Source organism: Brachyistius frenatus, unplaced genomic scaffold, assembly GCF_029030835.1.
Source record: "Brachyistius frenatus isolate BFR_SWC_R1_liver_20210118 unplaced genomic scaffold, ASM2903083v1 Contig_102, whole genome shotgun sequence".
NCBI lineage: Eukaryota > Metazoa > Chordata > Actinopteri > Embiotocidae > Brachyistius > Brachyistius frenatus.
Genome location: NW_027210701.1, coordinates 233968 through 250310, shown reverse-complemented (window position 1 = coordinate 250310; position 16343 = coordinate 233968). Strand labels below are relative to the sequence as shown.

Genomic DNA, 16343 nt, shown 5'->3' with positions numbered 1-16343 from the left:
TCACTATTTAAAACTTTACTCTACATAATAATTGGCAACACTGTTTGTGATTGGTGAGAAAATGGCAGCCAATCACCATTAAACAGGAAGTGATACATGCTGCATTCAGGGCCATTCGTACAACCTGTAATTAGAGGGTTTTCCCCGGTATACAAACGGATATATTTGTAATATCCGCCAGTTATGATATCTTGAACTTGGTGAGAACAAACGTCTTTCAAAGTTGGAGGTAGAATGGCAGCGGCAGGAGATGACTAACCCTCCATATTATTAACACCAATATGGGAGTACCTACACTTTTGAATCCGAAGGTCCATGAATGCATCATTTTCAAGCTGGGAAAGTATTTAAGAGACAAACAAAATGAGCGGATTTTGACTTCAGGGAACTTTTTTTTAAAAGACTTCGCTCTCAAGCATTGACATAAAACAAGTAAGTCGTGCTCATTTACGCGTTTATTTATCCCGCCAGAGAATCTCTGAGCCGGCTGAAGTCCAAACCTCGGCTGTTTCATAAGGCTAGCAATGAAGCTAGCTGCTGTTAGCTAATCTGGATTGTTTGTCCGCATTTTTTTTGTTAAAGGACACGCAAAGTTTATCACCTGGAAATATGTTAAATGTTTAATGATTGTGTGCTCAGGTAGGTCAGGAGGTTTTTAATACTAACTTTGCCTTTTTTCCGTGAAACCCGTTTAAACGGACTCTCACGTGCGTTGAGCAACGTTTGCGGGTCATTGTGATCACAGGAGAAACTGGTTTATCATCAATCCAACAAGAGGCCGAAGTTCTGTCTTCTATTTGTATAAATCCGCAGCAGAAGCCAGCACCTGATCGATGACTGTGATGGTGTCGTCTCACTGCAGATATTTTGGTATCAGATGATCAATGACAAGAAATCCAATACGTGTTTCGAATCTGTCACCGTAGTTTAAGATCGATACACTTGATTGTCTTACGTCTTGTGATAACCGTGTTAGGACTGGCTGGTATGTCGATATTTTATTTTATCGTGATATTACACTAGATATTGTTTTTTTTTTATTTTGGATAAGCTACTGAGAAAAGAGAATAATTTATTAATCACACAGCAGGGAAATGCAGTACACACGATAACAGTAGATTAGAATAAAACTTCTTTTTTGAAAATTTAAGACGGATTCAAAACTAGAACACTTATTTTGCTGCAATTGTTTGTCTTGAAATTAATCATATAAATTTTTTTTAGAAATTGGAGAAATATCCTGAAATATTGAGATTATATCTTTTGGGGCATGTTGCCTTCAGAGATCAACAAGATAGTTGATTTTTTACATTGTTTATCAGGTTGTGTAAAGAAAAGTTGATAAAGATGTTATCACATGTTTAGGCCACACTAAAACCTAAAAGTAGTAAATTGATCATAGCTCAAATAGAGAATATTCTTGTAAATGGTTCATATTGTGATCGTGAGTTGCTAATCAATAATGACACTGATTATCTAAAAGTGGCTGCTCTTTAGTAATACATGGACAAGCTGCAGCTCACTAACAGATCATTATGTGTTGCAGAGCTGAGTCATGGCCAACATTCAGATCCGGAAGTACCAGGATGATGACGCCGAGGTCGTGAAGGAGCTTTTCACCCTGGGGATGAGCGAGCACGTGCCTTCGTCCTTCATGCACATGCTGAAGCAGCCGCCCACGCAGATGGTGCTCATGTGCATGTTCTGCGCCCTCATGGCCAGCTCCAAGTCCTTCCTGCTGCCCATCCTGGCCGTCACCCTCCTCCTGGCCGGAGCCCGGCAGGTGGTCGTGTACATGTTCAACAGGTACATCGACTACTCCCTCAGGAAGGACCTCAGCAACATCGGCGACACCTACCTGCAGCAGAAGGACTCGTGCTTCTGGGTGGCTGAGAGCGACGGCCGGGTGGTCGGCACGGTGTCTTGTCTCCCCGCTGAGAGAGTGCCCGGGTGCTTGGAGCTGAAACGCATGTCGGTGCGGCGCAGTTACCGCGGGATGGGCATTGCCAAGGCTCTGTGTCGGACGGTCGCTGACTTTACCCGCGAGAGGGGTTACGCTGCCGTCGTCCTGTACACCTCTGTGGTGCAGACCGATGCTCAGAAGCTGTACGAGCACATGGGCTACGAGAAGATGAGAGAGTTTCTCGTCCCCGAGGTCGTCGCCAAAGTCATGAACTTCACGCTGTTTGAGTACAGACTGGATTTACAGCGAGACCGGAAAACGGACTGAAACTGGCGCAAACGCTGTTTAACATTTCAGGGTGAAAGTAACATCTATTTATCTAGTTTCTTCGCTTGTGTTTTCCCAGCATGGAGTTCAGCAGGGAAACACTCGGAACAGGTCGGGCGACAGCGCCCACATCGGGAGCTGTTTACCCAACAGGAGGTTCAGGCATGTTTGTCTCCATTATAAACACACACAGGACAGGTTGATCGTTCAATATTGTTCTGTTTTTATTGTTTCCTCAACAAACCTTTTTTTTTCTAAGTTAGCTGATTACACACAATATTAGTTTAGAAAAAGTCAGATTTGTTTGTTGATTGAGCGTCTTGAAATTCACCTGGTTATCTAATTTTGTAAAGGATTAAAATTTTACATGCTACTAAATAAATTTAAACATTGTAACTCATAAGCAGCAAGAATCTTTGTAGTATTCATTCTCATCTTTGCAGAATGCACTGATTTTAGTCGAGGCCACTTCATTGACCTTATTATTGCCGGGATCAGACTACACGAGATATTTGTGTTTCATGACGTCTCTGTCAGATTAAATCAAAGTGCCATAAATTCTCGCCATGTTTTTGTCAGGAGACTAAAAACACTACAAGTACGACCTGGACCAATCGTTGCTCATAGTTACAGAGTCGTTCTAATTTGGCTCAGACTCTGGAAAGATGACTAAATCCAGTCAAAATCAGGCCGTATTCGTGTAGACTGAGCCCGGCATTAAAGGGGAACTCCAGTCTGTTAGTTCAGGCTTTACTACCACAGACATCCCTAGAGTCATGTTATTCTACATCAGAATAATCCCAGTGAGTTAAGTCTGGTTTAATGTGGGGAAAAAGAAAGCAGTAGGATCAGATTAGTACTCCGCATTGGTGCTTCCCAGGTACTGACTGTAAATACAGTGAAGTTTTCCAGCATGAGAACTTCACATTTGGACATACTTGATTTGCACCTGAACACTCTACTTTCCCGTTTTGTCTAAAAATACTCTTGCATCTGGTTGTGTCACTATTTTTCCAGCCGCACAGAGAGAACAGGTTCTTTCTTCATGAGGGCCAGAGAAAAGGTTGTGACTCCAGAGCGGCGGGCCAAAGCAGATGTTTTGGGGCCAAACATAGATGTTGCTCTGGGGGTTTGTTTTGCATTGTTTGATGCTGCACTGTAAAAGCCTGTGACACAAACTGATGTTCACTTGTGCCTTTGTCAGGTTGTTTTCTTTGAATTTGCCCCGAGGTTACATTTGTCTTGCTGCTCGGTGGAAAGGTGAAACTCACTCAGGCTTGTAATTAAAATGACTAAATGCAAAGAAAATATTATGAAAGTGTGAAACAGTCAATAGACACCAACACAAACTTACAGGAAACAAATGTGGTCCAGTTAAATGTCATTTTTATTGAAAGGTTTTTGTTTTTAGATTTTTTTTTTTCCATGTTTATTTGTTTACTTCTCTACATTTCCTTGCTGATTTATCCTCCTTACTTCCTGGATTGAGTTTTTCCTGTAGAATTTTTTGACATAATTTACTGCTTCATATGGCTATTTAAGAATATAAGGAATTAACCTTTATGTATTCAATTTGACTCTTTAAAGAAAAATATAAAATTCATGTTTTAACAAAAAAATTATTTTACAGGACATGTTTTGTATGTTTAAACCTCGTCAGCTGTTTACAAAAAAAAACAATATACTGGTGAATTTATGTAAACACCGAGGATTTCACCGGCCTGCTCGGTTAGTGTCAGGCAGCAGCTCGGCCACCTCAGGGCGGATGTGTCCGGCCAGACCTCCGTGGATGGAAGTAGCCTGTCGGGGGCGAAGCGGAGCCGTTAGCCGGATTTTTGACACAACCAGGTAAACCTCAGCGCTCATTTGTCCTCTGTACGGCGGGCTTTTTTTTAATTCCAAACACATAAACACACCTGTCTTGTAGTATTTACGTGTGTTTTTTGTTCAAATTAAGCCGACGGTAAGATTTTTAATTGAGAAGGCTAATCGAGGCTAACAGGTACTGATGCTAGCAGCTGGTCAGGGAGTGTCTCTCGACAGTTGACAGCACCAAATATCAGCGTTAAAAACGAGATTTTTAAACCTGTTAAAGCATTAAGTATTACAGTGTTTTCACATTAAAACGATTAATTATGATGTGAGGACTATTATAAATGTTTAATGAGCTTTGGTCGGGGATTATAGGGGCCGCGTGGACCCCCCGGATATTTAAACCTAATGGGATGACTGAGTTTTATTCGCTGTTTAATTAATTTACAAACCAGATTGTGTTTCTTCATTTCTCATCCAATTTGGTTAATCTGTCATGCCAGGCTGCAGCCACACCCATGCTGTGATTTGTTATGATTCCCACCAGAAATATTACAAAGAAAAGGTGCGTTATTTTTGATTCATTTTGATAATTAGCGTCGTTGCTTGTTATATTTATTAAATTACTATAATATTCCTCATTATTATGGTCACTGAGACAGGTGGATGTCAGTGTTCAATAGGTTTTAACACACTAGATGGCACCAAAATACAGATTTAGGATTTCCATGACACCTTTAAAACTATAGATATTTTAATTTTAACCTTGTAAAGACGTTTTCGTTCTGCTTTATGTTGATTTTAATGTTAAGGTTCAGGCTCTGCCCACATTTTCTACAGATGACCTACTTTTCTTGCATTGCATAGTGAAGAGACCCGGCCTGAAAACCATTAATATGCAAGCAGCGCAGCAGAAGCCCACGTTTAACCAATCTGTTGTTGATGAAAGAGAAGAAATGTGCAAAAAATGTCCTTAAATCCCAGAGTAATGTTTTCATTTAACTTGTTTTGTCTGAGTTTAATCTGGATCAAATGACCTTCATCACTGAAGTATCCTCATGAAGAAAATAAATTGACCTTTAAACTGTTAGTCAGGCAACTGGAAAGGAAGTGAGTGCAGTTTTAAAGCATATATCAAGTAAAAAAACAAATGTTTTCTGACGTAACGGTGATGCAAAGTGTTTTGTTTTTGATTTACTTAGAGATTAAGTCACCAGTTAGGAAGCTTACATTCAGCATTTATCTATAGTTTGACATGAAATGAACAAATTAGGACTCACTTACTTAAATAGAAGACACAATCAGATTAAACAAGATTATTTGCTGTTTAAATTAATAGTTACCTGCAGCCTTTTTCCATAGTAATGATACCTTGATGACTCCTGACACAGCAGTTTCCCCCTCAGTCCACCATACCGTACCTATGCAGGCAAAATTGCCATCGCACTTCTGCTACATGGTCCCAATTAACGGCAGCTTTCAGGACGTAGTCGTGCTTGTCCTTGTCCTTACCTCGTCCAGTGACGTCGATCTGTTCCTCCTGGACCCGGCAGACAGTCTGAGTGCAGCGGTCGTAACGTTCCTCCTTAAAATCCCCAAGTGTCACCTCTGTTCCTGCAGCCTTCCTGCTCGCTGGCCTGAACCGGCTCACAGCAGCAGACGGACTTCTCTGCCGTGTTCTTCATCTTCTGTGAGGAGGAAGAGCTTTGATTTAGGCTTCCTGCTGCTGATCTTATTTCCTTTGTGAGAGATAAGGGCTCCCTTCTCTTCCCTTTCTTACCACAGAGCCCCAGCACCCCCCTCCCCCTTTTTTTGGTGTTTTTTTTTTGCCTTCGTCATTTGCATAAAAGGCTGCAAAGAGACTGCAGAGGTTTGTTTGGTGTCCCCAAACCTCCCCAACTCTGCATAACTCTCCCACGCATTAAAATCTCACTTTATATATTAGTTTTAACAGAAAATATTAGGATTTTTAGTCGACCTCTAAAGCTACAAATTCACCATACTGTATTTTTAGGCTAATATTAAGCCTACAGATGTGCGACTGCTTGTCCCGGCCCACTGCTTGCTTGCTAAAGTGAGGCATTATTTGACACTGGGAACCCCTCCCTCCCCTCTGAAAGCTGGGTTTCCTTTGTTTTGCTCTTCCAACATCTCTTATGAGCCTCCGAGCTGAAAGCTTTAACGCAGAAACCCCTGCAGCAAAAAGATGACCACACAGAAATACAGAGGACTGAGAGCTAAAAGGCTCCAGCCATGCAGTTAGCTGATAAAAGAGGAGTTAATCCTCGCTGTGTGATGGGCCACAAGCATCAGGCCCGGCCCGAATGGAATCGGCTGGCTTTTGCTTACAGTGTGCTGCATTACAGAGCATCACCTGGGCCTTTTGTGTTCAGCCACAATGAAACGGCGTCAGATTGAGTTGAACTGGTTCACCTCCCTCTGGATGAAAAATGCTTACCGCCTGTGTTTCTAGATTTAAACAAATTAGTTTTTTCCCTGCCGGCGCTCTCACGACCAGGAGGAACGCTTTTTTACAGAAATTTGACAGTAATCTGACAAAGACTGCAGTGCAGAGAGAGAGCAGAGTTTACGTGTAAATCCAGCTTCTTTTAAAGGATTTCTTCGCTGTTTTTGTCGACGGACTCATCAATCCTATCATGGCCTGAAAGTGCTTGAAATCTAAAACTAAAAAACAACCTCTGCATCATCCCCGATTCGGATGACATGCCTGGGAATGATAGCTGTCTATTCTGAGAGACTCCTGAGAGGCTACGTATGCAGGCTTTAGGACCCAGCACTTGTGTCTGGGCCTAAACCACCCTCCCTCCTCCAGGAGCCAGGGCAGACACTAGCACAGAGTGCTGCCGCTCAGCTGATGCGCTCACAGCAGACCGAGCCTGGCTGTTTTATCCCCCCCCCCTTTCTTTGCTCTGCTGTTTTGCCTCTGGTCCATTCATCAGCGGGCCGGATCGGCGCCGTCAGAAACTTCCCGATAGAGCCGGGAGCCTCCCGCAGCCTTTCGAGCAAAGGGGAAGCTCGGGGGAGTTTTGAGAGCTCAGGCTGGTGTTGATCAGCGGAGGGATGGTTTGATTCTGTGAGGAGACAGAGAGGAAGAGGGAGACGCTCCGGCAGCATCACCGAACCCCCTCTCCTCGACCCCCTTCTGTCTGGCTCGCGATCTCCCCAATAACACGCTGCTTCAGTCAAGACGGGAGGTTTTTGGGGGAGCGACCAGGGAACATGTCACACACCAGGAGGAACACGTACACCCGGGTGAGTGTGTACGAAGTGTGTGTACATCCCAGACTGTGGTGTTTCAAGTTAGTCCTGATCAGTGCGCCATTGTTTCTATTACGTCTGTTTGATTTGTTTCACTCTCTCATCTCGTCCTGGTCCATTTTCAATAGAAGGGTTTCTAATCCATTTCAGCGCCGCATTCCTCTGTCTCAATTGTCGCCTCTTTGTTCGCCTCAGATGCCCCTCCGGGCTCAACGTGGCTGATGTGATGTTAGAGTTCAGACCTCCACTATGACTCGACTGTAAACTCTGAGATGTTTGATGAATGTCAGGTGATCGTCTTTTTGTTATCAGCAAGACGCCGTAGACTCACAAACCCTCAGACCCCAGAAGACTTCCTGTTAGTCATCCGTCTCCGAGTCAGGCAGTTTTTCTGTCACCGGGAGCGATGACATCAGTGCTTGATCTTACAGTTCGGCTTTTTTCGGCTACTCTTTGTTCAGATCGTCATCGTGAATAGTCCTCAGATTGCATAGTTTATAATTAACCCACTTAAAACATCAATATGAGAGATTTTCTGTTGATTACTTTTCTGGAAAACAAAGCAAAACATTAATGAGGCTGTAGGACTGTTTTTAAAATTTATATTACAGTAATGTAGTCATTGTGAGCTTTGCGTGTGTTGTAAGAGTAGAGTGTCACTAAATAATTCAATGCGCTCTACTCGGGTCCTCCAGCACATGGCAAACAGGTCGGGGCAATGACTGAACAACACACCGTTACAGACTGTCAGCTGGAGATTACCTGGCAACCCATTCAAAACACTTCCGTTTTTTATTATGCTACTTTAAATAAGGCAGGAAGTGCAAAACCCCCCAATCAATTGCAGATTGTTGACAGGTGCTTTTGAAGCATGTAATTGCCCCAAAGCTACATAAATTCCTGCTTCTGTTACGATTCTGAAGAGATTTAATGGCTTTAAATAGAATAAAAGCTCCCACTGTGATGTTATTTATACAGCACCATTCAGACACACGTCAACTCAAAGTGCTTTACGGAGGCATGGAAATGTATAAAAAATTTAAACTACATTTATATTTAAAAACAAGGCGGTTCAAAGTGTAAGAAAGAATAAGATATTAAGAGGAAATTAAAAATGGCCTTTAAAAGACAAAAAATGTGACGTAGAAACTTTGGAAGCAGCATTAATTGCTCATGTTGATTCTCTTTTTGATAGTAAAATTGATATTTATATTTGAGACATAAGAATGACTGATAAGTGATCAGAAAACAAAATAATTCCAGTGACACTAAACTGAAAATATACACGTCACCATTTCCACCCTCCCTATAATTTGCCTGCTTTTTCCTGTATATACAGTCTCTGTTTTGACCAGTAAGGTCAGTTCAGTGTCTTAAAATCATTCAAAATGCCTCTTGGAGTACATCAAAATAGACGTAGTGTCCAAATATGAAAGTGAAGCCAGTGCAGAAGTGCCTTGAAGTGCAATACCACTGAGGGCCACTAGGGGCCGGCTCCAAAAACCGTCTGTCTCCAATCAACTCCCATTCAACTTCTCTCCTGAAATACAAAGTCAGTAAATGTTTTCCACGAGTCATGATGGTGTCGTTAGCTAAATTCCCTCCTGATCAGAGTCCTGGTGCTCCTTCTGAGAATAATTCCAGCGTTGATTAGATTTTCAGCCTCAAACAGAGCTGTGTTCAGGGGGCTCGCCCGGTGTCATTAACATGCCTGTGGTGTAGTCAGGTTTCTGGGATTTTTCAGAAGCCATAGCTTCATAATCCTTCAAATTCTTAGTGTGATTTTACAACAGAGAGCATTGAAACAAAACGCTCTTTATTTAACTGCATTCCAACGTACACTTTTTCTCTTGTTTAAATCCCTAATGTTGGATAATAAGGACAGCTGACTGTTTAAGACCTGCAGCTATGCGGTTTAACAAATATTACTTTTATGTCTGCATAAATACTATAATTCAAGGACTTTACATGATGGAAACCTTACATTCACACAACGGCACGACAGCATATTAATCCATCATATTATGAGAAATGGACATTTTATACCATGTAGTATGCAAAGACATGTTGGAATATAAAATAATGTTGCTTATTAATGAAACAACTGGCCAGAACAAAACTTCATACTTGCAGCACAGGCACCCCAAAATGGAGTAGATAATCCAATTATATTTGTGCGCATAAATCTGCATAATTAATTAGGTATTTTCTTGATGACAAACTACTGGCAATGTGAGCGTCGTTTTTCTTGGAGATTATGTCCGGACTGAATCGCTGCCCTTGTGACTGTTTGTCTGGGAAGACAGTAGAGATGTGCTAAAATGTCCTTTTTATTTGATATTGGCTATATATTGGTGTGTGTATATGTTGGCCAGGGAAAAACAAGAAGTTGTTATGTTTGAGGGTTCAGAGTTCACCAGAGAGTGCTGACAAGTTTATTTTACCACTGAAAAATAATTATAAATTTAAGTAAAACAAAGAATTTGAGGAGTCTTCATCATACATGTTTGCTTTTTTTTTTTTAAATGTATTTATATCCCAAAATAATTGGATATGATTTAAAAAAAAAAAAAAAAAAAAATTGCAACTACTATTATCAATAACGGCCTCAAACATCCAATGAATTCAAGGAATTTGTCATTAGTCAAAGTTTTTCCTTGATATTAGAGAGTTTTATGCATTGCTCGATCAGTTTTATTATCCTTCCTCACCCCTGTGACACACCCAAACTTAATATCGCCGATGGAAACACTTCATCCTTGAGCTTTAATGCATTAATGCAATAGTCAGTCAGCAAGTTTAGCAGTCATCATTAAAAGTAGTTCCAGCTCGAAGGACAAAAAGCTGCAGCGAAAGGAACAGATGAGGATCGAGTGTCGTCTCTCAAACAGCCTTCATGCTGCTGATCGCCTGTTTTACTTTGTGTTTCTATGTCATCTAACCGATGTCACATTTAATTCATATCTAGTGTGTGTGTGTGTGTGTGTGTGTGTGTGTGTGTGTGTGTGTGTGTGTGTGTGTGTGTGTGTGCGCGCATGTTCCCTCAGAGTAATAATATCTGCTGCTCTCTGTGCTGTTCTGCTGAGTCACCATCACTTCTAGGACATCGCACTGTAAATTGGGTTATACAGGATTATTTTATCATAAAATACTGCAGCTCAAGTAAGTTTGTTAGCTTCTCCAAACATCAGAGGTGCGTTATGAAATCTCAGGTGATTGTTGCCATGGAGGTTGTTTTTTATTAACAAAAATGTGACTCCTTGAAGAGAAAGAAAGAGCAGAGCTGTTGAAGCTTTGGCATTTAGAGAGTTTGTGTGGTCCCGTACGCCTCAGTGGGTCGAAATGAAACGTCCTTTGAATTGTCTTTCTGTCTTTGTCCTGATGTGGTCCTCCGAAAAGCACCTTCTGTTGCAAATGTCCACTAAATACCTACGTGATGTCACCTGACCTCCCTAGCCTGTTATTTTCATGTAATGAGATGTTTTTGTAGGTTTTTTTATTCTGGTGCATGATGTCACAAAATGCACCTTTAACGTTACTTAAGCAATTTTCTGTTATACTTTAGTCCATTTTAGTTTGAATTTGAGTTTAAAGACAAAGTGGAGACCTGCTTTTACCTTTTATATCACTGTTTATATGAAAATAGTGTGTAAATAGTGTACAAACATCTTGGGAATGAAACCTGCCCACAAACGGAGTGCAGCAGGTTGCTTTTACAGCAAAGTAGCAAAGACATTAAGACATTAATATCACCACTCTGTTGAATACTTTTGGAGAACACTGAATAAAAGGCATGACAAAGATATGTTTAAAAACGATGTAGAAACAGCCTCATCAGTAGATTACGTCCTGCACAAAACATGTCAGGGTCGAAATGCTTTAAAGATGCGTGATGATTGAAATTGAAACTGTAAATGAAGTGTGTCTTAAAAAGCTGGAGCATGTGGTTTAGATATTAACAGCAGAATACAACTAAAAGTTCTCTTGTAGGGGAAATGTCCTAATCTTAATCTCCATTAAGCGTTCTTTGTAGGCCATTTTAAACTCAGCCATCTAAGAGATTAAAAACTTATTTTTATTGTTAATTGTTCAGGTTATACTAAATACTAGTAGTACTGGAGGAGGAAGTGTCCTCTGTTGTTTTTCTCTAACCAACAGTCCAAAACCTACAAATAAATTCAGTTTCCATTTTTATAAACATGAAAACAAGATCCTCAGACTGGAGCACCCAGACGTATCGATTAACTCAAAGTTTTATCTCCACTACATACAATTTTATTTTCCATTATAGTATATTTGTTAAATGAGCTGAAACTAAACATGTTTCTAGTAAATGTAAGACATCCCCATCTATGTTAAATTCAACCACTGTGATTTGAACCTGAGCGTGTGTGTTGACGCTCCTCCTCTCTCTCTCTCTCTCTCTCTCTCTCTCTCTCTCTCTGTGTGTGTGTGTGTGTTGTTGTTTTCTTTCCTCGTCCCACTCAGACCACCAGCAGCGGCAGCAGCAGGATGAGCTCCGACGGGGGCGGGCGGCCCGTCAAGGTGGGCTCGCTGGTGGAGGTGATCGGGAAGGGGCAGCGTGGCACGGTGGCCTACATCGGCAACACGCTCTTCGCCTCCGGGAAATGGGTGGGCGTCATCCTGGACGAGGCCAAGGGCAAGAACGACGGCACGGTGCAGGGCAAGCGCTACTTCACCTGCGAGGAGAATCGTGGGATTTTCGTGAGACAGTCACAGGCGAGTAGAGGAATTGTTCGATGTCCGGTCTCCACACCACCTCCGTCTCGCTGCCGTCTCACCTTCTCGTGTTAGAGTTTTTGTTTTATTTGACGCAGCGTGTTCGTGTGGGGGTTGATGTTTTTCCTCTGCTGTCTGCGCGGTGCCTCGTTCTCTATCGCTTCAGGCTGCTTGGTTATTTTTTTCATCAGAAACAGCTCTATTTGTCCCTGCAGTGTGTCCCCGCCTGTTACCGGGGCCACAGATCACCTGCAGGAGACCATAGAAGACACAACAGCAACAAAACATGTAAACACCGTGAAATATTTGGGTCATTTTGAAATCTGCATTTTGGTTTTTGTTTTACTTTTTTGACCTTTAACACTCAGTTTTGCCCCAAAGCTGCTGACAAATTCACACATCGGTGAGTTTTAGTTGAATGAATCATGTAAAAACAGTAAACACAGAGTGTACTGTAGATACAGTAGGCTTCATGCAAGAACCACTTACATAAGCAGATAATGATATAAACAAAATACAAATGAAAGGGAGACTCATCAGTTTACTGGAGAATTTACTTTTATAAAAAGGTTTTATTGATTTAATGTTATAATGTGAGACTTGCTGAACAGGTTCACACATCGCTGATTAAACCCGTCTCTGCCAGATTTGCAGAGATTTGCTGACGGGTAAATGCATACTAAGCATGACCGATAGGCAGAGTTAACTTCCTGAGTGAAACCAGTAATTTATCCACAATTTATCCATCATTTTACTGCTGCAACGGAAGCGATGACGCAGGCTCCAGCAGAGCTTGAGTGTTTTTGTAGTTCCTCTGACTGGCAGAAGGGGGAGACAAAAGTTCTGCACCAATTAATAATAATATCATTTTTTTTGTTGTGTTTTTGGAAGAGATGAGTGACTGTCTCTGTCCCTCTCTGTCTGTCTCTCCGTCTCAGATCCAGCTGGTAGACGATGGAGCCGACACAACGTCTCCAGAGACGCCTGAACCCAGCACTGGGAGGGTCCCCAAACGAGGTGAACACACACACACACACACACACACACACACACACACACACACACACACACACACACACACACACACACACACACACACACACACACACACACACACACACACACACACACACGTCCTCAGTATTCAGCAGGTGCTTTAACTTGTTGATTTTGACCTTTCAGAGCCCTAGAGATGTTTAAACATGCAGTGATATGTGACAACCAGCAGAAATCGACATAAAATGTGCACACATTTCAGGCATAAAAATCAGTGTGCGTTTTATTTTATTTAGTATCAGCAAGTCGCACATTTTGTGCTCTTAAATTCAAGATATAAATTCAGCTGTGCGGCACATAATCTTGATTATTTCAGCATCTATGGAGCCTCTACGGTTTGTTTCCTTGCTTTGCCCATAATTTTACAGCGAAATATGACTGGAAATATGTCCTTGAGCAAGGCAGCGTCACCTGCTAACCCACTCTACAGTATGGCACAGTGGCTACAATTTAAATAAGCTTCAGTACACATGTCACTACGGGGACATTGTTTGGTTTCCACAGCCGTCTGTCCCGCGTTGACCATCTGGTGAAAGGACAATAAACCGTACTGACTTCATCCTGTTAGCAGCAGGATCTGCTGATGGACTTTTCACCTCGTATATGACGCTGACTGTAGTTGGAGAACGTGCGTCTTTATTTGTTTGTCTTTTTATGTCTTCAGAGATCCTGGAGACGCCCAAGTCCACTAAACTGGTGAGTTAATACCTTGCTGCAGGTGTGGCAGCACACACCTGGATAGATGTTCACACCTGCACATACGGATAGACACACTGAAGTCAATGTTCACTTCAACCGGCAAAATGTGCCGTTTTCACAGGTTGTGTTAATGCAGAAAAGTGACTGCGGCGTGGTTACTGAAAATATCTACTGTTATCTGACATTTTTGTCTGTGAAACTAATGAAACACTGAAAATGAAAGTGAAACCATTTTTTTTTTATTTACAGGATAAAAATGTAAAATAATACACACACATAACTGTCAAAAGCTTATGTTGCTTTTTCCTGCTTTTTTAATGTATTTTTGCATTTAATCCCAAAATATTTAAAAAAAAGTTGTGAATATAAAGTTTTTACATCTGTAAATGTTTCCACTTCAGTAATCTAAATATTATTTATTTTAAAGAGCATTAAGTCATCCCTGAAAATGGTGAGTTTACCAAGTTGTGCTAAATCATATCAGAGCTTCTTAAATCAAGTGCGTCACGTTTTCTCTAATGTCCAACAGAGGGCGCTGTTTACTCATAAATACTATTACATGAAACACTGTATTACAGCTGTATGGTGCAAAGGGTCTGTATATTTTATTTGAACTTAGATTAAAGTTGCAGAAAAATTACAGAAAATGCAATAATTTATATTTAATGCTCTAATTTATCTGATGATCACCAGCAGGGATTAGGAGTGAAAGAGAGTCATAATGTCCTGAAAATAGATGAGACAGCAGAAGAATTATGCAAGTCACAGTTTATTTTGTGTTTATTTTATTTTATGTTTATTTGTGTGAATTATCCACACCCAATCAGCCCCTTTTGGATTTTTAAGTTTTTAAATCTTTTATCAGGAGAAAACTGGCCAAGAAGACATTAAACTTAAAGAAATAGGTTTTGTCTGCATTTACAAGGAATTTATATATGACCTTTATTTTGACCTGATCACCGGCAGCTGTAATATAAATAGTAAACGGACAGACACAATTAGTCACTGTACAGATGTGATTAATATATTTTATGTATAAGAGCTTATGGTATATGTTTTGTGTTGTTTTAGCTATGGAAAAAAGCCAAATAAATAGTGTAAATAATATTATTTTTAGCAGAATTTAATGAGAAATAAATGGAAAAACATTCATATAAATTATATAAATATAAAGTGATATTTAGAGGCATCTACAGATTACATTTTATTTACTCAAAAAAAAAAAAATCAAGTTAACACATATTCAGTGGATTTTTTTTTTAATATGCAACCTGAGAGAAAATTAACCACATGAGAGTGTGAGTGAAATAAAGCTCCACCGCCCCGGAGAGCACCGAATCACTGAAGCGCCCTTCACCTGAGCATGACACACTCTTGACCTTTAACCTTCACCCTCACCCCCTCCGTTCCTTCCTTCCTTCCTTCCTTCCTTCCTTCCTTCCTTCCTTCCTTCCTTCCTTCCTTCCTTCCTTCCTTCCTTCCCTTCGAACATGCAGCGAGGAGTGAAGCCCAAAAAGGTGCTGCATGTTTCTCTAACCTCGGTACAGTGGTAATGTTATGGTGGGGATGATGAAGATGACTGTAGTAACCGTGGTAACCGTGGCTCTGAATGGCCTCGCTGCTGCATGGCAACAGAGCCTCACCCTTCATTTACCCATGATTCCTGCCGCCCCTCCCGGTCTGTTTGTACTGTTTGAATGAATGAAATCTGGCGGAGAGGAAGATGATGCTCGGGTCCTTCATCGTCACCTGCGTCCTGTCAAATCGCCATCATCTGGTCTGTCCACTCCGGTTCATCTTTTCGTCAGCTTTGTGCATGTTGAAACAAAGAAAAGGCTTCTTCATCTCAGCAGGTTATACTCAGATTTTAATATCAAAACTCAGGAGAAAACTCGTTATTTCTTGGCGTGAAAGCAGGAAATGCTGTTGCAAGTTTTTGTGTGAATCTGCCTCTCAGCGCCTCGTGTCATATTTAGCTACAGAAGCCGTGTCGATGTTTTTCTGGAGGGACACGTGAAGCTTCATTTTTTTTTTTTTTTTTTTAGCCCTGTCCGGTGCCGCTTACTGTGTCTGCAATGTCACATCTGTTAAAGTCAAATGCAAAACACTGGTTAGTTCCTCCTTCTGAACATGTGACGATTTATCACCTTTTGTGTTTACACAGGATTCATATTACTTTTTATACAAAAAAAATTAGTTGTTAAGTTTTAAATATAAAAAAATATATATATCATTTTGAAGAATCCAATATTTTAACAGATTCGCCAATTTCACAGTCTACCTGAATCACTTTCTTCTTTGTTTGCTATTTCCATTAATAGTTCAAGAAAAAATGTAATTCATGCAAAGTGCAGCACATAGAAAAACCTCATATTGTAAACAGAACCGATTCTCAAAGTTTGTTGCAGCAGTTCTTCAGTATCCTCATGTGATCCAGACCGACTGCAGGACGTTCCTGTTGTCGCTGGAGATGGTTCTCACTCGGGTTCGTGAATTAGATCTTTATCGTGATGGATAAGAATCCAAA

At 41.0% G+C, this 16343-nt stretch overlaps 2 protein-coding genes across 8 annotated transcripts in view; both read left to right on the top strand.

The window, feature by feature from the left end:
• Window positions 1-243: 243 nt before the first annotated feature.
• LOC138628554 (probable N-acetyltransferase camello) lies at window positions 244-2633 on the top strand. The gene is made up of 2 exons (XM_069711664.1): window positions 244-432; window positions 1547-2633. The coding sequence occupies exon 2, from the start codon at window positions 1556-1558 to the stop codon at window positions 2228-2230; it is 675 nt and encodes a 224-aa protein (XP_069567765.1). The 5' UTR covers window positions 244-432; window positions 1547-1555; the 3' UTR covers window positions 2231-2633.
• A 4312-nt stretch (window positions 2634-6945) lies between these two features.
• dctn1b (dynactin 1b) overlaps window positions 6946-16343 on the top strand; it is a 28321-nt gene continuing 18923 nt past the window's right edge. For 3 of the 7 annotated variants that reach the window (XM_069711657.1, XM_069711656.1, XM_069711655.1), the window contains exons 1-4: window positions 12153-12349; window positions 13000-13078; window positions 13782-13813; window positions 15313-15357. In XM_069711657.1, the coding sequence (XP_069567758.1) occupies window positions 12179-12349; window positions 13000-13078; window positions 13782-13813; window positions 15313-15357 (327 nt within the window). In that variant the 5' untranslated portion in view covers window positions 12153-12178. Of the gene's footprint in view, window positions 7316-11809; window positions 12062-12152; window positions 12350-12999; window positions 13079-13781; window positions 13814-15312; window positions 15358-16343 lie in introns of those variants that run through there. The other 4 variants (XM_069711659.1, XM_069711658.1, XM_069711662.1 and 1 more) reach the window with 3 other exon arrangements.